Here is a 23,078-nt window from a genome sequence, read left to right on the forward strand (position 1 = left end):
TTTAGTCATTAAGCAGAAGCTTTTATCCAAATGAGGACTTACAAATGAGGAACATAGCAAGCAATTTGTCATACAAAGTTCAACAACATCTGCAGTGTTGTACTGCCAAGCTCTCAAGGTTGCTGGAGTAGTATAGGTGCTAGCACAGAAGAAAGAGACAGAAAGATACAGAAGAATTTTTTTTAGTGTGTGTGCAGTAAGTGCAAGTTAAGTTCAATAGTAAGTGCAGTTAGTGTGGATTGGTTCTTGCTCATGGAACAGATGTGTTTTCAGCTCGTTCTTGAATGTTGAGATGGTACCAGCAGATCGTGTGGATGTTGGAAACTCATTCCACCACAGTGGAACAGAGAAAGTGAAATATCGTGAAATTAACCTCTTTATGATGGGACCACCAGGCACCGCTTGTTCATAGATCGCAGAGAGCGAGTTGGAGCATAGACCTGGAGAAGTGAATTGAAGTAAGAGGGTGCGGTTCCATTGGCTGTCCTGAAGGCCAGGGTCAAAGTGTTTTGAGTGATGTTGTGTATATTGAGAAGAGGAGGGGTCCAAGCACTGATCCTTGAGGAACACCAGTGGTCAGCTGGTGTGACTTGGACACCTCTCCTCTCCAGGAGACCTTGAAAGATCTACCAGTGAGGTGTGATTTAACCCATCCAAGCACAGTTCCTGTGATGCCCAGGTCAGAGAGGGTGGACAGGAGAATCTTGTGGTTCACTGTGTCACTGTGAAAGCAGCAGACATGTCAAGGAGGATGAGGACGAATGATTTGGAGTTAGCTCTGCCAGTCGCGTGGTTTTAGCTACTGACAAGAGAGCAGTCTCTGTTGAGTGTCCTTTTTTGAAGTCAGACTGATATCTGTCAAGTAGGTTGATCTGTGTGAGAAAAGCAGACAACTGGTTCAATACGACCCTCTCAATAGTTTTAGACAGGAAAGGTAGGAGAGAGACTGGTTTGTAGTTGTTGACTACTTTTGGGTTATGTGTTGGTTTTTTTGAGCAGTGGGGTTCCTCGAGCCTGCTTTAATGGATTGGGAAAGTTTCCTGTTGTGAGAGATGTGTTGATAATGTGTGTGAGTGTGGGTAAGATTGATGGAGAGGCAGCTTGCATAAGATGTGAGGGGATAGGGTCAAGTGGACAGGAGGTAAGATGGTTAGAAAGAAGTACTTTGGAGACCTCAGTCTCTGAGAGAAAGGAGAAAGTGGAGAACAGAGGATGGGATGTTGGAAGAGAGTGGGTGTGAGTGTTAGGTGTAGAGAACTGGCTGCTGATGCTCACTAATTTGTCAGTAAAAAATGTGGCAAAGTCATCAGCTCTCAGAGAAGTAGTAGGATGTGGTGGAGGAGGATGGAGAAGAGATGAGAAAGTTGAAAATTGTTTACGTGAATCTGAAGTGTTACTGATCTTATTCTGGTAATAATCCATTTTAGCACTAGAAATGCTGGCGGAAAAAGAGGAGAGAAGGGACTGATACTTGCTCAAGTCCACAGGGTCATTTGACTTGCGCCACTTTCTCTCCAATCCCTCAGCTTGGTGCAGTGTTCACAAAGTGTCTCTGACACTAGGAGCTGGAGAGTGTGGCACATGCTGGCCTGGAGGTAAGAGGGCAGACACTATCAAGACAAGAAGTTAATGTTAAGCAAAGAGCATTTGTAGCTCTTTGCTACAAATGGGTCTGACCCACCCAGTCTTGATCAGTTGCATAATCATATAATTTATGTTTCTATGCATCTCTGAAATCAAGCTTAATGCTAATGTGACTGACACGTGACAGCCTATCCTGCAAAGTATTCGCCTGGCATCTGAATTATATGTGTCTACAGAAATCTAATATTTCACAGAATAGTTTATTAATTTCATCTTCTTTTAGAGAGAATAAACTGTCAGTTTTCTGGAGGTGTATAGGATTGTGGTATAGTCTTCATTTGTGTGGATTTTTCAAAGAGGCTGCTAATTATACTTTCTTTAGTAAGATGTATGTTAACTATTCTTCTCTTTAGAACAAATAAACATATATATCTATGTGTGTGTGTGTGTGTGTGTACTATGTTTATACTACATTATGGGGACCAAATGTCCCCACAAGGATAGTAAAACCTGAGGTCACCTACTGTACCTTGTGGGGCCCAGCCAGCAATCCCCACGAGGGAAATGACTTATTAAACCTACTAAACTATGTTTTTTTTTTTTTTTTTAGGTTTAGGGGTAGGGTTAGAGGACATAAATTATCATTAGATCTGTATAAAATCCATAAAATGCATGGAAGTCTATGGAGAGTCCCCACAATGATATAAAAACAAGTTTGTGTGTGTGTGCTCTATTCTAAATTTAATGTACATGGGTGTTGGGGTTTTATTAGCCTTCTAGTAGATACCATGCTTAAACCATGAACTACCATTACATTTAAGACATATATTTGAACAATGCATTATGTCAAATGGACAACCTTCATATTGCAGTTTCAATGTAAAACCAGCAGGGAGAGCACTTGGCATGCGTATCTGTTCAGACTCAGAGGATCATGATCTGCATCTACAGTATATTTGCATATATATATACAGATGCATCTCAATAAATTAGAATGTCGTGGAAAAGTTCATTTATTTCAGTAATTCAACTCAAATTGTGAAACTTGTGTATTAAATAAATTCAGTGCACACAGACTGAAGTAGTTTAAGTCTTTGGTTCTTTTAATTGTGATGATTTTGGCTCACATTTAACAAAAACCCACCAATTCACTATCTCAAAAAATTAGAATACATCATAAGACCAATAAAAAAAAATATTTTTAGTGAATTGTTGGCCTTCTGGAAAGTATGTTCATTTACTGTATATGTACTCAATACTTGGTAGGGGCTCCTTTTGCTTTAATTACTGCCTCAATTCGGCGTGGCATGGAGGTGATCAGTTTGTGGCACTGCTGAGGTGGTCTGGAAGCCCAGGTTTCTTTGGCAGTGGCCTTCAGCTCATCTGCATTTTTTGGTCTCTTGTTTCTCATTTTCCTCTTGACAATACCCCATAGATTCTCTATGGGGTTCAGGTCTGGTGAGTTTGCTGGCCAGTCAAGCACACCAACACCATGGTCATTTAACCAACTTTTGGTGCTTTTGGCAGTGTGGGCAGGTGCCAAATCCTGCTGGAAAATGAAATCAGCATCTTTAAAAAGCTGGTCAGCAGAAGGAAGCATGAAGTGCTCCAAAATGTCTTGGTAAACGGGTGCAGTGACTTTGGTTTTCAAAAAACACAATGGACCAACACCAGCAGATGACATTGCACCCCAAATCATCACAGACTGTGGAAACTTAACACTGGACTTCAAGCAACTTGGGCTATGAGCTTCTCCACCCTTCCTCCAGACTCTAGGACCTTGGTTTCCAAATGAAATACAAAACTTGCTCTCATCTGAAAAGAGGACTTTGGACCACTGGGCAACAGTCCAGTTCTTCTTCTCCTTAGTCCAGGTAAGATGCCTCTGATGTTGTCTGTGGTTCAGGAGTGGCTTAACAAGAGGAATACGACAACTGTAGCCAAATTCCTTGACACGTCTGTGTGTGGTGGCTCTTGATGCCTTGACCCCAGCCTCAGTCCATTCCTTGTGAAGTTCACCCAAATTCTTGAATCGATTTTGCTTGACAATCATAAGGCTGCGGTTCTCTCGGTTGGTTGTGCATCTTTTTATTCCACACTTTTTCCTTCCATTCAACTTTCTGTTAACATGCTTGGATACAGCACTCTGTGAACAGCCAGCTTCTTTGGCAATGAATGTTTGTGGCTTACCCTCCTTGTGAAGGGTGTCAATGATTGTCTTCTGGACAACTGTCAGATCAGCAGTCTTCCCCATGATTGTGTAGCCTAGTGAACCAAACTGAGAGACCATTTTTAAGGCTCAGGAAACCTTTGCAGGTGTTTTGAGTTGATTAGCTGATTGGCATGTCACCATATTCTAATTTTTTGAGATAGTGAATTGGTGGGTTTTTGTTAAATGTGAGCCAAAATCATCACAGTTAAAAGAACCAAAGACTTAAACTACTTCAGTCTGTGTGCATTGAATGTATTTAATACACGAGTTTCACAATTTGAGTTGAATTACTGAAATAAATGAACTTTTCCACGACATTCTAATTTATTGAGATGCACCTGTATATATATATATATATATATATATATATATATATATATATATATATATATATATATATATCTGCATAAGTCTGCAATTAAATAAAATATAGCAATTAAACTCCAACCCATTCAACTATTTTTATTATACATACATATATATACAGGGTTGGGGAGTAACCAAATACATGTAACAGGTTTTATGTATTTAAAATACAAAATATAAGTAACTGTATTCCACTACAGTTACAATTTAAATCATTGGTAATCAGAATACAGTTACATTCAAAAAGTATTTTGATTACTGAAGAGATTACTTTGCATTTTATTGTCATTTGTTTCATTTAATATTTAGTCCTTTCAGATGGAAAACATTTATACATATAAATGATGAGATCCAAAGTGCATTTGAACAGCTGTGAAACACTTTCTTATGATGTGTTACATTCATATGAGCAGACAGAGAAGTACGTTTGAAGTAAGTTTGGAGCAGAAGAAATAGAAATAAACCTTGTGTAAATTTCTAGCCATTTTACACGCACATGTTAACAGGCACAATCATATTTTTTATATCAAGAAAATTCACGTTGGATCATAATTTCTTTTTTCTAGTAAGATCTTTGATATTAGGGCAAAAATCATATTCTTGATAATAATTTTTGTATTGTTTTCTTGTAAAAATATCTAAAAATCCTTAAAACAAGATCAATTTGATTGATCTTTTAGAAACAACACTGCATAAGATATTTAGGTTTTTCAGAGAATGTATTTTTAACATGTGTATTTTGTCTAACTGTACTGGCAGAGTTTTTATAGTCAAAACAAGTGAAAAAAAAAAAAAAAAATCTACCAGTGATGAAGAAGTAATTCAAAGTATTTAGAATACTGTAACGTAGTCGAAGAGATGATGACGTGTGATGAACCCAAGTGCAGTTTTATTTACAAACATGATATCCAAAAAAACATAACTCCAAACGTGAACAAAACAAAAACATGAACTTGGCATAAACAATAACACAATGTTACACAAACAATACCTGGACAATGGCAAACATGAGGCTTAAATACATGGATAACCAATGACAAGACAGAACTAATAACAAGGTACCTAGACAATAAACCAATGAAAACAAGACACATGAACATGGAGGGAAACATGAAATCACATGACCAGGGGACCACATGTCAAGATCACATGATCACATGACAAGGAAACAGAAACAAACATGGCATGGAACAAAACAAAACACATACAACCCTGACAAATACGTTACTGACCTTGAGTAATCTAACAGAATATGTTACAAATTACATTTTACAGCATGTATTCTGTAATCTGTAGTGGAATACATTTCAAAAGTAACCCTCCCAACCCTGTATGTATATATATAATTACAATCATATTTATAAAGGTAACTGTTCAGGTAAACACACACACACATACACATACGTCATATAAGAAGAAGAAAGAAAGTCATGCAGATCTGGGATGGCTTGATGTGGGTGAGTAAATGATGAGAGAATTTTCATTTTTGGGTGAACTATCCCTTTAACCGATTAGTTTGTTCTGTAGTATTGTATTGATGCAGCTGTCACGCAAGAGGGCGATAGTGCTTTAGAAGTTATCAGCCTGTAGAAACAATCCTTGCAGATTCAGCCTATTGAAGCCAGATGAAGACAACTAAACTCTGTGTGTTACAGTAAAGGCGTACATCACACAAGCAGTACCCCCGGTGGATTTAAAGCACACGCTATTTTTGGTACACTGTACGTTCTTTGGTCTGTTACATCGATACTCCCCAGATAGCCTAGATGTGTGACATGTGTCCTGTTTCAGCACTAGACAGCGCCAGGGATGAAAACAGTTGAGCAAAACCTCTCATGTGACTCAACTTTTGGAAGAATTCCTGATTTCATAAAATATAGATAAAAAAAAATGCTCTCATATCAAAATCGAGTTGTTGTAAATCCGTCACTTTTTTATTTGCTTAACTTTTTTCTTTTGCCCTAAATTTCTCGCATATGCTCGACACGGATGCTCTGTCAAATATTGGACCACTCCCTGTGTCCTCTCATTAAACTATGAATTAGATCATTAACATTATAGAAACCATTTGTGAACATTTGCATTGCCCACTACTTACAGTAATATTGTTGACAATTACATTTCACACATGTAATTTAAGTATTCCCATATATGCATCCATAACTTTATAAACGCTCATCTTGAATGGGGTGCACTTCGGCTTCATTCACTGTAAGGGCCTCTTTGTGCGCCTTTCCCCGCGACACCCCCGCTGTCTAAGCGAATGGTACACTCCAAAGACATGTGAATCAAAATGAAAACAGTATGTGCCATCAGAGAGTATCAGATAGTACACTAGAAAGAAAGGAAAACCAGAGGGAGACCAAAAAGCAAGCTTATCATGAAAGGAGATCAGTTTGAAAGGATCTGGACTTGTTTTAACAAATGTGAACCCGTTTCATAATGTCTTAACATTAGATCACAGTACAGCGTAATGAAACACTGGATTCTGAAGCATTGCTTCGGAATGGGAAAAGCTTCCGTCACAAAGGATGTTAACTATGTTCACCGCGTTCAAGCTTGAGTTATCAGCGCTTCAAATAAGAAAGTAAGACTATAGATCTCGAACTGACACAACGGTAAGTTATGGGCTCCCCCTCCCCCACCAATACCGGAGCCTATATATTATCCACGGTGCGCTTTTATTGTAATCGCAAAGAAGTTTATAAAGCTAATTTATCCGAAAAATATTTTCAGGATGTATATATAGCTGGGGATATGTAATGGTGAAATGTAGGTATAGCCTAGCCTATAGGTTATATAGGTTAGTATCAGACCTTTGTTCAAAATGTGTGCTGTTTTAAAATGCTAAAGTATTGCAACAGAAAAGTTTACTACTTTGGTTAAAGAGTGATGTCACAGATATTTTTCCGTAGTTTATTTTCAGTTTCTGGCAGCGCAGCTTAGTGCATGTGCTATTGTGCCATCCCATTGTGTGTGTTCTTTTGTTTAATCGCACTATACATACGCGCTGCCGTACTGGATTGTGTGTTTTTCTGTAATATTGTAAATAATAGCCGAGTACTCGTGTCGTGGGAACAGCAGCGAGCAACAATCACTATACATGTCCTGCATTCCTTAATGGTTGTGCAGAAAGTTTTTTATTTTTATTTTTTATGAATACTTGAAAACAAGCGGAATTGATCCCGTGCTCTATAGCTGTGGACTAGTCACGTGTTCAACTCGACAGAATTCGCTTATTGTTTTGTTATTGCGTCACTGTAGTAATCCTGTGCCCACACTGTACCAAGAACATTTTATTATTTTATTTCAATTTCATTTCAATAGCGTTGTATGTTGCACCGTTTTCACTGTATTTATTGTTTATTTGTGTTTTGTTTACTTCCTCTGTTAGGTATGATTCTGTAAGGATATCCACAGATAATGACAAGCTTGCAAAGTGTTTAGTTGAAGATCTGGCTGATGTGATATTGATAGACTGGGGCAATGATTTGAATAATTGGTAACACTTTACAATCAAGGTTTCATTTTTCAGCATTTATTAATCTTTGTTAATGTTACTTAATCAAAATAGGCAATTGTTCATTGTTAGTTCATAGTGCATTTACTAATGTTAACATAGAGTATACAACTTTTAATTTAAAAAATGTATTAGTATATATACAACAGTTAGTTCCAGTCCTTGAATCTGATTGGACGAGAGACGTTCCATGAGCACTGATGGTTTGACACCATCAGCACTCGGACGCTTCACTGTTTGTATCACTCCGCTTGTGTTCGTGCAGTTCTAAACTAAAGTGTAAGAGCAGTGCAGATGTGTTAAGAGCCATCTGTATCTTTACATTTAATTTTGTGACATTACATATTTTAGCCAGCAGGTGGAGGCAAAAGATCATTTTTGTGTGTAATATGAGACGGTTGGTGATGTGAAGTGAGTCAGCGTCACTCAGTGTTTATATTCAACAGCACTTTGGTGATAGCTCGTATAACTACTACACTACTAAAGCTAGGAAATAGCTTTAAACAGCTTTAAACTAACACCATTAGCATTACGGCTCATCACAGCTGAGAGACACAACAGACTGATTGATTACAGAACTCAAGGCGCTTACCTCTTACTGGACTTTCCACATTGGAGATTACAAAATGGCGGAGGAGATTGCGGTTTCTGTAGTGAAAGACTCTTGTGCAACAGTTACCGCAAAATAGGGAGGAATACCCCCCCTTGAATGACTGTTTTTCCACTGAGAAAATAGGATACATTTCACCAAAATGACATTATCTTCAGAAAGCTGACAACACACTACAGCATCATCAACAGGTGATCGCACACGCTCCATCTTTCTCTCTCTCTCTCTCTCTCTCTCTCTCTCTCTCTCTGTCTCTCTCTCTCACTCACACACACACACACACACACACACATCCTTGTTTCTCCAATAACTTGTTAGAAACAGCCCAAGCTGTGATTTTAGTTCTAAAGTGAAATTTTTGAATTACTAATGAAGGCTTGGACGCATCATTTGGTTTGAACGAGCAATGACAGATTCTGATCCGTCGCGTAAGAAAGTAGTTCCATGCACAAATGCATTTTATGACTTTACTCAGTTTTTCCAAAAAATTTTACATTTACTTGTTCATTGAACTGTTGTATATAAGCAATATCACACACACAATCACACTATATGCCCTAAATCAGCACTACCTACGGCAGAATCACAGCACAGATTACCTGCGGCAGAATCACAGCAATGCTGAAATAGGGCCATATTGCACTCTTGCTCGTGTGATATTGCTTAAATACAACATATATATTATATATGTTGAAATTAGCATTAACCAAGATTAATAAATGCTGTAAAAGTATTGTTCATTGTTAGTTCATGTAAGTAATGCTGTTAACTAATTTTAACAAATGGAACCATATTGTGAAGTGTTACCGAATAATTTGAAGAATGAGAAAATAACTGGTCAGAATTCTGCAATACTAGTAATGCATTACAGTACAATTTTGAACAGTGGGTATCACCTCATAAACCTTACAGCACAGCCCACTTGTATATGAGCAGTATTGGCAAAAAATAAAATTCAGTCCATGTGGTTAGCAGCTGTCTCACTCCTGCTCCAGAAAAGGCTTTTGGTTCAGACACTGCAGCATTTCCTAGTTGAAAACATAGGAGTACTGCTTACCTCTTTTACATTTTAGGCCTACTCCATTTCTGCTAATTCCAATAAATTTTTGAGGAAGAAATCTTTGCTTTAGAGTGTATGTATTAAAATGTTTTGCATCATTTTTGTACTATTTTGATTGCTCGCGTTCTCAGTGTAAATTGATGTTAGGTTAAATGATTTTTAGTTTAGCTCTGAAACCTGAACATTACAAGTGTCTGCCATTTTTGGACATGTCCAGGACAGTTTGGCGGAATTGCCATGGGTAGAGGGCTTCTCTTGGCAGTCTTCTGATTGGGAGTGCAGAAAGAAATTTAGTTACAGAGATCGATTCCGAGAATCTTGCCACATTTGAGCAGAATGAGATATGACATCACTAGTTAAAGGGTATAAGCATTATCTGCAAATATTTTGTGACAGAAGCTTTTATTGAAGAAAAAAAAAACATTAAAACTCTCTGAAATCTTTTATGCTGACCTGGTTTTCTGATCACCTCTTATGTGCCATATAAAATGTATGTATTCTAAGACTGGCCATTGTCTAACCACCTATCCATTATGAAATATTAGTGAACTAGACAAACAAAGCTTGCACAGATTTTTCACAAGTAAGAAAGCACACATGCACAACATGATTACATAAGGAACATTTTGTTTTCCTCAAGTTATGAGTCATACCAAGAAATCTCCTCGTCTGGGGTTCCCAATACATATGTACAGTTGTATAAAGGTTCGGTCATGATGAGACACAGATGTGTGGAACAATGCACTAACACACGGAGGTAGGTTAAAATAATGGGTGTGGTGGGAAAAAAGAAAAGAGAGTAAAGTTGTTTGAAAGCCAAGCACTGTGTTCTGTAATGAAGGTGGTTATGTAATAATAGAGGGATAAAGGGAGCAGCAATGCCCCTTAGAGATCCATGTCTAATTGAGTCAGGTGGCAGCAGACCAAACATTTTGTATTTAATTTGAGGGAAAGTGGAAGATGTAGATGGAAAGAGAGATAATGAAGATGAACAAGAAGTTGTAATAAAAAGAATAAATGGAGGAGGAAGAAAGAAAAATAGTATTAAAGATAGAGAAAGAGATGTGTGACAAGACCTAGTGATGATGGGCCACAGGGGGTGAGATGGAGACAACAAAGACACGTGTAGAGAAGCACGTGAGAGAGGAGGAGAAAGTCAATGATAAATCCATTTCACTGCTGTTCTGCCCAACAGCCACAGTTAATCCATGCTGCTACACTTGATACTTTACAAAACTGGGCATTTTAAATCAATCAATAAGCACACAAGTATTAGTTTCAAATTCTAAAACAAAAATGTTCTATTCTTCTTCAGTGTAGATCAATGCATATGAAATTAAGGCTATAAAATCAGGAAACTGAATTTCTAGAAAAATGCTTTGCAGGTGTCCGTTGCAGAAATTTCTTGATGCAGACTATTAATTCTGCCCATGCCTTGCACAAGAGGCAAGAAATTGTCATGCAGTCTGTCTGTTGCAATCCTTTTTGTGACAATATATCAGTGGTCTCTTTTGTTAAAGCTGTTTTTTTTGCACTGATCTAGAATCAGCTTTCCATCCCTATGTTGTATTTGTCTCAGGTCAGTTGTCTTACCTCTTGAAACAGCCTTTGTGCGTGGAAAGGAATATTGGCATTTTAGAATTGTCTCATAGGCACATCACTCATACGTCCTTGTCTTTCAAAAGACTTTGAATGTTTCTATCAAAGCTTGTCCTCTATTCAATAATATGATACAGAAGAGCAGATGTTCGGTGGGTCATGTAAAGATATACGAGCCAGGCAAAATATTCCCCAGTCTATATTGCACAGCTCTCTACTGATCCTCTACCATGCCATTGAAATTTATGGTTTAAATGAGTGCACCACCCTGTGTTCTTTGCTGTGAGAGATGAGTGTGAATCTTTGTTTCAAAATTCACTACGTTCTCTCAGTTGAAAAAAGAAAAAAAAAGGATTTTTGTTTGAGCCCAAACTGAATTAGTTTCGTCATCTTGTCCTGCCTTTCACTAATTCCCTCCAGCTACATTTAAGATTTATGATTTTTTAAAAAAAAATTTTTACTTAAACTTTATTCGTTTGAGTCAAATTCAAAGCTTCTTAATAGGTCAGTGACTGCTTCAGCAACAGATGACAGTTATAGTAGGTTTCTAGTTATTTTGTTAGACTTGGCTGAGGAGGGAAGCTTTAATCTGAGAAAAGCCTGTTTGGATCTTCATCTCTTGCTAAAATGGCAAGAGAACTCCAAGGCATCAGTTTAAAGAAGAGAAACTGGCATTTATACTGTATCTTGAAGATTGCCAGCATGATCACATGGGAAGTCTTTATGTTTCCCAGAGATCTGGTACCCTACGATCGGACACATAATGCCGACTCACTGAAAAGCGCCATCTCCTATCAGACATTTTTGCAATAGATCCAGCATGGTTACCTTTGCATGTGGCACGACCGAAGCATGTTGCGTCAGCTGCATAGGAGACTCGGGTTCGGATCTTGATTTGAAACCAGGAACTAATCGCGTTCGCATAATCATTGATGTGCCCGATTCGGAGGTTGCATTTTTCCCTCTAACAGTACATTTTTACTCCACTGATGGTTAGGTTTGGGGTTTGGGGGTTCAGTTTATAAAATATGCATTCCTCTTCACTGTTTCACAGCCTGTACCACTGAAAACAACCCACTTCTCAATTGCTTTTGGTGCCCCTCAGTGGACATTACACCTGAAAATTTGAGCTTACATGTGCCCATACGCCCAACAGCACATACCGCTTTGGCCAGTGGGGGCAGTGTTTAAATCTTGGTAAACACAGACCAATTTTAGCTAAAGAAATGTCAAGCTACTATTTTCGATTTCACTGTGAGAATAGTCTGAGATTGCTGCTACTGTGTTTGGCTTTGGTGACAGTTATAACAGGGGTTAGAATGGAATTCAATTAGACTGATGTCACTGGAAAATCGGTGACTGGAGGTTGATTGTTTTGTCAGCTAAAATCGGACTTGTCTTTCTGAATTTCCAAACTGAAATATCCAAAGCTGGAACTACAGTCGTACACATGCAACAGTACTGAGACCAAAATTGCATTTGTTTACTTAGCCTACTTATTTGAAAGGATGTGAGGTGAAAGGCACAGCTGGCACATCTGGTTTTCGGAAATATTTGAGTAATAATTACATTAATAATCCTCCTTACACAAACCCTAAATCTAACCCTAACAGTACTCAGGTAAAAAAAGCAATCTTTCCATTTCCAATGTCCCATTTCCATTTCAAATGGAAATTTCTCAATTTCCATGTGATGTCAAAGGCACAGAAAGTGCAGTTTTTGGGGGCATGAACATTCGCTGCATAGTGGCGCTAGTTCTGAATTTGGCACCAAGGATATGAAAATCAGAACTAACATGCTGATTTCCCATGTGAATCATGTTTATTGAATAAAGAGAGATTCATAATAATTCACCCAACTGGCACATTAGATGCTAGATTAGCTTTTTCAGATCTTTTTGACTACTTTTCATTTCCCCATTGATTTCTTTTAATCATTAAGCCCATCTGTCACATTGCCTTGAATTTCTTCCTCAAAAGCTCAGAGGTCTCCAAAATTTAAAGTGGGAAAGGATTCTTTGATACATGATAATTACTCCGCAGTGAGAGCACAAGATCTTTACTTAACACACAAACAGGGCTCCTCTTATGCTTTTGTTGTTGTTGTTGTTGTTGTTTTGTTTTTGCACTTAGTAAGAATTTTGTGTTTTTGATGATGTTTTTTTTGTTTTGTTTTTTGACTGACTGACTATAGGGGAGATTGATGCACTTATGAACATATATTAAAAGTATCTTTTTTTTCCTTCATATACAGTTGAAGTCAGAAGTTTACATACACATAGGTTGAAGTCACCTCATTTTTTTAACCACTCCACAGATTTAATATTAGCAAACTATAGTTTTGGCAAGTCATTTAGGACATCTATTTGACACAAGTAATTTTTCCAACAATTGTTGACAGATTGTTTCACTTTTAATTGACTATATCACAATTCCAGTAGGTCAGAAGTTTACATACACTAAGTTAACTGTGCCTTTAAGCAGAAATTCCAGAAAATGATGTCAAGCCTTTAGGCAATTAGCCAATTAGCTTCTGATAGGCTAATTGGCTAATTGGAGTCAATTGGAGATGTACCTGTGGATGTATTTTAAGGCCTACCTTCAAACTCAGTGCCTCTTTGCTTGACATCATGGGAAAATCAAATGAAATCGGCAAAGAAAATTTTGGTTCATCCTTGGGAGCCATTTACAAATGCCTGAAGGTACCACGTTCATCTGTACAAACAATAGTACGCAAGTGTAAACACCATGGGACCACGCGGCCATAATACCGCTCAGGAAGAAGATGCATTCTGTCTCTTAGAGATGAACGTAGTTTGGTGCAAAAAGTGCAAATCAATCCCAGAACAACAGCAAAGGACCTTGTGAAGATGCTGGAGGAAACAGGTAGACAAGTATCAATATCCACAGAAAAACGAGTCCTATATCGACATAACCTGAAAGGCTGCCCAGTAAGGAAGAAGCCACTGCCCCAAAACCGCCATAAAAAAGCCAGACTACAGTTTGCAAATGCACATGGGGACAAAGATCTTACTTTTTGGAGAAACGTCCTCTGGTCTGATGAAACAAAAACTGAACTGTTTGGCCATAATGTCCATCGTTATGTTTGGAGGAAAAAGGGTGAGGCTTGCAAGACGAAGAACACCATCTCAACTGTGAAGCATGGGGGTGGCAGCATCATGTTGTGGGGGTGCTTTGCTGCAGGAGGGGCTGGTGCACTTCACAAAATAGATGGCATCACGAGGAAGGAAAATTGTGTGTATATATTGAAGCAACATCTCAAGACATCAGCCAGGAAGTTAAAGCTCGGTCGCAAATGGGTCATCCAAATGGACAATGACCCTATGCATGCCTCCAAAGTTGTGGCAAAATGGCTTAAGGACAACAAAGTCAAGGGATTGGAGTGGCCATCACAAAGCCCTGCCCTCAATCCAATAGAAAATTTATGGGCAGAACTGAAAAAGCATGTGCGAGCAAGGAGGCCTACAAACCTGACTCGGTTACACCAGTTCTGTCTGGAGGAATGGGCCAAAATTACTGCATCTTATTGTGAGAAGCTTGTCAAAGGCTACCCAAAATGTTTGAACCAAGTTAAAAAATTTAAAGGCAATGCTACCAAATACTAACAAAGTGTATGTAAACTTCTGACCCACTGAGAATATGATGAAAGAAATAAAAGCTGAAATAAATCATTCTCTCTACTATTATTCTGATATTTCAAATTCTTAAAATAAAGTAGTGATCTTAACTGACCTCAGACACGGAATTTTTTTCTACAATTAAATGTCAGGAATTGTGAAAAACTGAGTTTAACTGTATTGGCTAAAGTGTATGTAAACTTCTGACTTCAACTGTATATCTCAGTATAAAGTTCTTTATATCTTTACCCTCACTTTCTTTTCTCTCTATTATACATTTCTGTTATTCCTGTCAATGGATGGCACCACTTCTTCCCTCAGGCCTGTCCTTACTCTATCCACTTCTGCTTCAGTGGACTGTCAGAGACTCTGTTCAGAGTCCCTGCCAAGAATAGCTCAATAGATGCTCTGTATCATCCCCAAGAACAGCCTGGGAAAATCACCAAAGCATTTGATTTGGACACAAAGTCGGTGGCAGAGGTCACCCAGCCCTTTGTAAGAGGGTTGTGTATTTATGTGTGTGTGTGTGTGTGTGTGTGTGTGCATATGCATATGTTTGCCCGCACATGCATATTAGGACAAATTGAATGTGAACCTAGGCTTGGCAGTAATTGCATTATGTGCTCACTTCATTTTGTTTGCTCAGGTTTACATGCAAAAACTGATTGTGATTGAGGCTCAGTGATTACAGATCCACTCACAGCACAATCAAGAGCAATCAGAGGGAGACTGGCCCCTCATGAAACAATCAACAACAGATGATGATGAATTGTCAGATCAGAAGTGTGAAATACCTCTGCTCTTGTTTTGTTTTGTTATAGATCTTTCCATGGTGTGTATCCTTTGAAGTCACTAGCTTTTATCACAAACCTCAAAGACTCCTCTCCTCTCTTCCTCTCTCCTTTGTCTCGATTGTAAAAAGTGGAAATGAGTTTAGAGGGGTTCACTCAGGGGCCTCTCAGCTGGATTTTGTGCCAAGAGCGTCATAGAGTGCTCTGTTAGTCCTCATGCAATGCAATGCACTTTTTTATTTTATTTTTATGTGAGATCTGTGTTTTCAGCTCAATAGTAGGCCATTGCATTTAGAATAATACAGGGCTGAGATGCACTTGTGCAATTGAGTTGGCCAGTTATGCGCTGAAGTCAGCTGTTTTGGCTCTAAGGTGGTGATTATGTTACAAATGATGATTGCACTTATAATCACGCACTCACATGTTTCACACACATGTTTGTTTTTCTATCATGGTGGGGACTTTCCATTGACTTCTATTGTTTTTATACTGAGGTAATGATATTTTCTATCCCTTATAATATTACCCTATCCCTAAACCTACTGCTCACACAAACCTTAATGCATTTTTATATTTTCATTGTTGTATTGTTAATTTCTTGTGGGGACATTTGGTCCCCACAACGCGAGCAAAACTCTGTTGCACACACACATGTTGGGTTGACTATATTAGTAAGGACATCTCATAGACACAATTGTTTTTATATGGAGCTGATGATGTTTGCTATTCCCAACCCCTACTGAAAACAGTTTATATCAGTAGATTTAAAGCAAAACATGATTTGGCCTATTTATCAGCCTTTCAAATGGCGAGGACCATGAAAAATGTCCTCAAAAGTCAGTTTTCAACATGTCTCACTATATTAGTAAAGGAGTCATTTTTTCCAGATCTGTTAAGTTATTCAAAAATACATTAAAAATGCAAATCACAAAACAGTTACTTGAATACACCTCTTCTATGATGAACATGTTTTCAAATACTGAGTTCGAAGTCATTTTTATTTTTTTTTCTGGGGCTTGAAGTAAAAAATGTCATGTGGTGTAACCGTCCAAAGACATTAAAATGAAATCAAAGTCTCATTAAGAGGTGAAATTCTTGAAGAAGAAAAAATTTTGGCAGATTAAAAAAGAAATGGGTAGTGCAGATTTTTATATTATTTCTAAAAAATAAAACATTTGTAAGTTAGGTGGTGTATACAGCATATAGGTTGCAAATTTGTTGTTTAAAAAAAAAAAACTTTAGACCCTCAAGTGTGAAGTTTTAAAAAATACCACATATTTTGACATTTTCATGAAAAGGCATATTTTGTCTTGGTCATATGAAGTAATCATAAAAACTTAATTTTCTTGACTCAGAAATTCATGATCTTTGTCAAAAAAATGTGTTTTACCTTGAACATTTTTTTTAAATTAATGATGAAGTTAAGTGCGCATTATGTTATGCTGTGTGTACGTGTATGACTTGAATTAAGTCATTATGTTTTAAAGGTCTGACCGTCTACTGTGTTGGACAGCAGATGACCACTCCACTGTTGTTCTGTCTCACCTCTGACTCAGAATGGTATCATACAGTGGGGCCGTTGTGAGGTTAGTCATTATTTAGAGCAGACAGCCAGTGGATAAAACTGAAGAATGCTGGGCAAACACAGATACAAATGCACACATTGGTTTGCACATGACCATACACATTACAAACAAACACCCATCACACTGCGGATCTCATTCAGGTCAGCAGAAGGAGAAAACCAGTCCAGTGCTAATGGAATTTAGAGCAGAAGTCCTCAAAAAGATTAACGAGGTTTAGCAGTGCCATCGCCTTGTCCGTTAAACCACACAGCACAACACACACACACACACACACACACACACACACACACACACACACACACACACACACACACACACACACACACACACACACACACACACACACACACGGACGGTCATTCACCCAACCCCTCCATTCAGCGCTCATGCCTCTCATCCTCTTCCACATCCTTCTATCTGTTCCTTTAACCTGGCAACTATCGCCAGGGAAACCTCCACAATGGTGACTGTAGCGAAATAAGAAATGGGCAGTTTAGTAGGATGCCTCTTTATCTCCATTGCCCACAGCTCTCGGCTAGCATCTGCTCTCTTGCTCTCATTTGAGGTGTAAGTGGTTGTTCAGGGAGCAAGAGCAGTACATTTTAACTGTCAGTTGCTGCCTGCCTATACTTGCAAGTGGTCTCCAGGGAGCTAATGCATGTGGTGTTGTGATTCAGCATTTAGTATGCAGAAGGATTATTGAGGCTTCGTTATGTCGTTCTCTGACCTATTCATGTAGCTCATAGTGGGAAAAAAAATATTGTGTATGTGAGTGATAGCCTGCTGTAGCACAGTAGAATGACTTTAAAGTCACAAGTCATGTAATAAAAAAAGTTTAGGTAGTTTTACTTTAACTACAATTTTTTGTTGTTTTGCACACAAGGAACTATAGATCCTCTTAGCCATTTAGATGGACTTTTTTTAGCCCCTACTCCGTGGTAATTACTTTTTGGGAGAAGAGGGATGGTGGGATGTGCTGCAACCTGTGATTGGTCAAACATGTATGATGCACAAAGCAATGAGAAATGCGAAGAGTTGGCATCCACCATGAGTAAACAAACTTGTAGCTGCTAGCCTGTTCTCAGAAGATTGCGCTAATTTTCCAATTCACGTATTAGAAATGAAAACCAACAAAGTATCCAAAGAGTATCACCTGATTCACATATGTGTGTGTGAGTTGTGAGCAGAGCTGCTGTGTGACTTCAATAGGAGACACGGTTTGAGTTTTCATTGCATTTGTACTGTGTGATTATACAGAAAATAAAGTGATTTCTGGATTACTACATAGTTTTAGTTTTTTTGTTTCATTAAATAATACTTTGACTGTTCTGCCGGTTCCCGCCTCCCCCTTGCCCATTTTAAACCCTGTTACAACGATATATCGGTTTTACCAATTAATTGGTGCCGATAGTTACTTTTTTGGAACTACTGGTTATCATCAAAAATCTATGCCGATAATTGCCGATAGTTTTTTTTATTTTTATTATTCCTTTGTGTTCTTCTGTGGCCGGTGCTAAAGGGTTATTCAGTTAAAATGGCTTGGTTCTGCAGTATAAAAGCAGCCTTTAGAGGTACTAAACATGATGGGTTTTATATAAATATGATATATTCAAAACCCATCATGTGGTGAATATATAGTGTAGGTTATAAAAAGATTCATTTGGTAAATAGCCTATGCATGGAATCTTAATTTTTTCAGTTTTTATTGGGATTTATTTTGGAACATAAACTGCATCTGGGATTTATTCATTTTGGACTCTTGGGTCTGTGCCAGTCATAGTAAGGAAAGACTAAGAATTTTTTAACATTCTGTAAATAAATGTTAAAAACTCTGCCAATTAATCAGTTATCGGCCTTTCCACCACCTTAGTTATCGGAATCGGCAAAATCCACCATCAGTCGACCTCTAGTTAACTTGCATCGAGTCAATGGGTGAATAGTTCAGTGCAGTATTTGATGTCGAGTCATTAAAGCCTTTATTGTAAAAGACTGTTTTAATAAATAGGTTTATAGTGCATTTTTTTAGGCCGAGCGCCTCATCTCTCCTTTCACTGCGGCTTGAGGGACGCATCAGCGCATGCACGGCTCGCGCGCCCAGTGTGAAGTCTGTAGTTCCAATCCTGGCGTCCTCTGTCAGTGTTGTTGATTTTGTTGTTGCTATTAAATTGTGCATGCAAACAATGTCAGAAGAAAAATGGTGGACACTAGATTACATCACTACGGGGGTTTCTTTTGTGTGTGCGAACGCAAGAGGGAAAAGTCTCCTCAGGTGTGCCGTTCCATTTAAATTACTAGTTTAGTTCTAGAAAGTTACTAATGTAAAGTACTGGGACTGTTTGTGGGGAAAGGGGCTACAGTGTCCAGTGTAGGGGTGGGTAAAAATATTTTTTTCCGATGAATCGCAATCTTTATTTGAACGATCTCGATATAGATTCTTATATCCCAAGATTGATCTTTCACTCAATGCGCAACCCTCCACTACAATGAGAGGAAATCACTCGCATTTGCAACCAAATTTCACACTACACGACTAAAGTGAATATATTTGGTAACTGGCTGGTAAATGTTTACATTTCACTCACCAGTAATTGTGTAGTTTTAGTTGTGAAGTGTTCAGTAGCGAGATCCTTTAACAGCGTGTTAAAGTTGTTCCGTGTAGTGTGTGTCCAAAGAGGAGATCCACGCATCCCATTTGTCATTGAATACTGTCTCTTTTAATACTCTCTGTTCTTTACAGTCAGTTATTGATCAAAAACAACTACAAAAAAACAATTAATTCTAATCATGCATGGCACATATGAGGTAAAGCCATTCGAGTCCTCTCTAGTTAACATGCACTTATTTAAAGGCACTGTTTACATAAATGCCATTTTTTTGTTAAAGAGACAGTACTGGTTTTAGCACGTGTTCAACAAATCAATGTAAATACTTGTAAATAGTACAAATAATGCAGTTTAACAATAAATATGTAACAAAAATAATATATGAATATAATATCTTATTTATTGATTGAATACATTTATTTGTTCATTTAAAAAAAAGCCAAAATGTGAACAAAATGAAGAAAAAGTAATCAAATATAATTAGTAAAATTAATACTTTCCTTATGAACCTTGTTAAAAGTCCCCTGTATAATTAACCGCATTAGCTGGGAGAGAATGTTTTTTATATGTAAGCAAAAGGGACATTATAACTGAAATAAATCAATATTAAATCAAATCTAAATCGAATATATTTCAGAGCTTGTGAATTGGAATCAAACTGAATTGGGAAATCTGTATCAATACCCAGCCCTAGTCCAGTGGTATCACTCTTATTTAGCATGTAAGGGGACCAGGGTTCAAATCCAGGGTTCAGATTTCTAGGCTGCGATTTGCAGAGACAATCCCCTGGGGCTGTATTCGAGCCCAGCTGTTTACACTGATCTGTTATTTTCCATCTAATGAGTAGCACACATCCATATACACGTGCATAATATATACACGTGCATACACAGGTCGAAACTCATTCTGCTGACATCCTCTCTGTGGGCCTTTCAGCAGACTGTGCAAAATATTCATGTGAAGTCTCAAACTCAATATAGGCGTTTGTTCTACATCATGACTGACATCTACACCAGAGGCAGATTAGGACTGTTGCCCATGATCTGGGATGAACAGGAACATACTGAATGTACCATTAGGAGATGCAACAGAGATTTGAGGTTTCTTAGTGACAAGAAAGAAATAGAAAGACAGCTTCTTAGCCTTGAGAGAGTTGGTTGGTTTTAAATAATGCTCTTTGTTGGGGCCTGGATAGCTCAGCGATTAAAGATGCTGACTATCACCCCTGGAGTTGCAAGTACGAATCTGGGGCATGCTGAGTGACTCCAGCCAGGTCTCCTAAGCAACCAAATTGGCCCGGTTGCTAGGGAGGGTAGAGTCACATGGGGTAACCTCCTTGTGGTCGCAATAATGTGGTTCTCGCTCTCGGTGGGGCGCGTGGTGAGTTGTGCTTGAATGCCTTGGAGAATGGTGTGAAGCCTCCATACGTGCTACGTCTCCGCGGTAACGTACTCAATAAGCCATGTGATAAGATGCATGGATTGACGGTCTCAGACTTGGAGGCAACTGAGATTCGTCCTCCGCCACCCGGATTGAGGCGAGTCACTACGCCATCACGAGGACTTAGAGCGCATTGGGAATTGGGCATTCCAAATTGGTGAGAAAAGGGGAGAAAATAATAAAATAAATAAATAATGCTCTATGCATAGAGCTATACATGAAAGCTTTGTTCCCAAGCCAATTCCAGTGGTGAAATTTCATGTTGTGATATCTCTTTCTAGCTATCCATCCAAGTGATGTATTTTTCACTTGAGTGCTGAGTTGTTGTAGAGTGTTGGCATTGATCGATTACTTTTTGCTTGTTGTAACATGAGCCTGTTTGAACTGTATGCTAGATGTTTACCCATGCGTAGATGAAGGCAAACATGGCTTAATAAAAAGATCTCTCTCTCTCTCTCTCTCTCCCACACACACTCTCTCTCTCTCTCTCTCTCTCTCAAGGTATTTCAGTCTTATAACTGTAAATTTATTTCAGGGAATAATCTCACCAGTCTCGCAATGAGCACAGACTCTTTCTTCTTTTTGAAGTCATGTTTGTCTGTGTCTGCCTTGTTCTGTTGCTAGACTAGAGGTCAGTGAGCCTGTATTTGGTAAGGATCCTTCTCTACTTCGGATCTCTGACGATGGATGGATATTCTGCCAGATCTCTCTCTCTCTCTCTCTCCCTGTCTATGCCTCTGTCTTTCTAATTACTCTATTGGCTTCTTGGTCTCTTTTTCTTTCCCTCTTTCTGTTTCTCTGTCTCTTCTTTCCCAGGCTCTCCCAAGTGGGCCAAGTTGTTATTTGCACGTCTTGGGTGCAGAAGGGGAGGGGCTTGCTTGAAGGGGAGAGAGAACTCTCTAGCACTGAAAGACTAGGCTGAAACATTGATTGGTTCTCATACTGTTGCCATGGTGGCAGGTCGCTCTCCTCATTGCAACCAAATGGTGTATAACTTTTCATTAGCATCCCAGAATCCCACTGTTTTGATGACAACAGATAGGAAGTGAGGTATTGTTATGTCAGTTATACTGTTTAAATGCTTTATTTTCTAAAACAGTTCTTGGCCCAGAACACATTCTTCTGCACTGGAGAATGTCTCATCATACAAGAGCTGTCTTGGACATCGATTGTGTACTCATTGCCAGTTTGTGGCTACCTATAGCCATCTGTGACAGAGCTGAGGAGCTAAATCACTCTGAACCTTGTGTCACAATGTCTGAACTATTCTGAATAGTCTACTGATGAAAATAATTTGTCTGTTTCATTAATTAAACTTATCTGTTTCTGTCAGATCCACAGTTAACCAAGTAGGTGGAGTTGCAGGCCGGAAATCTCCAAATGGGGGTGGAATCTCCCAAATAGAGTGTGGCTTCTCCATAAGGGGGTGGTTCAACTTCAAAAGGGGGCTACACCTCCACAGACAGTTAGGTTTAGGGAAAGGGTTAGGTAAGGGGCTCCCTCCCTATATCTTTGCTGGCAGTTTGGAGCTCTCGCCCCTTTTTGGAGCTGTTTTTTGGTCTGATGAGTCCACATTTCAAATAGTTTTTGAAAAACCCAGCCGTCGTGTTCTCCGGGCCAAAGAGGAAAAAGACCATCCAAGCTGTTATTAGTGTCTGGCCCAAAAGCCAGTGTCTGAATGGGCCAGGGGTGTGTCAGTGTCCATGGCATGGGTAATTTGCACATCTGTGAGAACACCATGAATGCAGACAGATATGTACAAATTTTGGAGCCATTTTGGTTACTGCCATCCAGTACCGTCTTTTCCCTTTTCCCTGCATTTTCCAGCAGGACAACTTCAAGCCACATACTGCCCGGATTACAAGTGCATGGCTGTGTAAGCAGAGAGTGTGGGTGCTAGATTGGCCTGCCTGCAGTCCTGACTTGTCTCCAACTGAGAATGTGTGGTGCATTATGAAGCACACCATACAGCAACGAAGACCCCGTACAATTGTGAATGGGGGAAAATTCCACTTTCTAAACTTAACAAGCTTGTGTCTGCTTAGTAAGTGTTATTAGAAGAAATGGTGA

General features: G+C 38.7%; 2 protein-coding genes across 3 annotated transcripts in view; one reads left to right on the forward strand and one right to left on the reverse strand.

Moving 5' to 3' along the window:
• LOC127448458 (myc box-dependent-interacting protein 1-like) overlaps nucleotides 1-14,216 on the reverse strand; it is a 34,760-nt gene extending 20,544 nt beyond the window's left edge. Inside the window, exon 1 of the mRNA XM_051710988.1 lies at nucleotides 13,550-14,216. Within this exon, the coding sequence (XP_051566948.1) occupies nucleotides 13,550-13,636 (87 nt within the window). The 5' untranslated portion in view covers nucleotides 13,637-14,216. The remainder of the gene's footprint in view (nucleotides 1-13,549) is intronic.
• LOC127448466 (transmembrane protein 198-B-like) overlaps nucleotides 6,484-23,078 on the forward strand; it is a 29,777-nt gene continuing 13,182 nt past the window's right edge. Inside the window, exon 1 of one of the 2 annotated variants that reach the window (XM_051711001.1) lies at nucleotides 6,484-6,780. The gene's annotated coding sequence lies outside the window, so the exon portion shown is untranslated. Of the gene's footprint in view, nucleotides 6,781-19,415; nucleotides 23,053-23,078 lie in introns of those variants that run through there. The other variant, XM_051711002.1, reaches the window with a different exon arrangement.

The sequence above is a fragment of the Myxocyprinus asiaticus genome, chromosome 11 (assembly GCF_019703515.2).
Source record: "Myxocyprinus asiaticus isolate MX2 ecotype Aquarium Trade chromosome 11, UBuf_Myxa_2, whole genome shotgun sequence".
Taxonomy (NCBI): Eukaryota; Metazoa; Chordata; class Actinopteri; order Cypriniformes; family Catostomidae; genus Myxocyprinus; species Myxocyprinus asiaticus.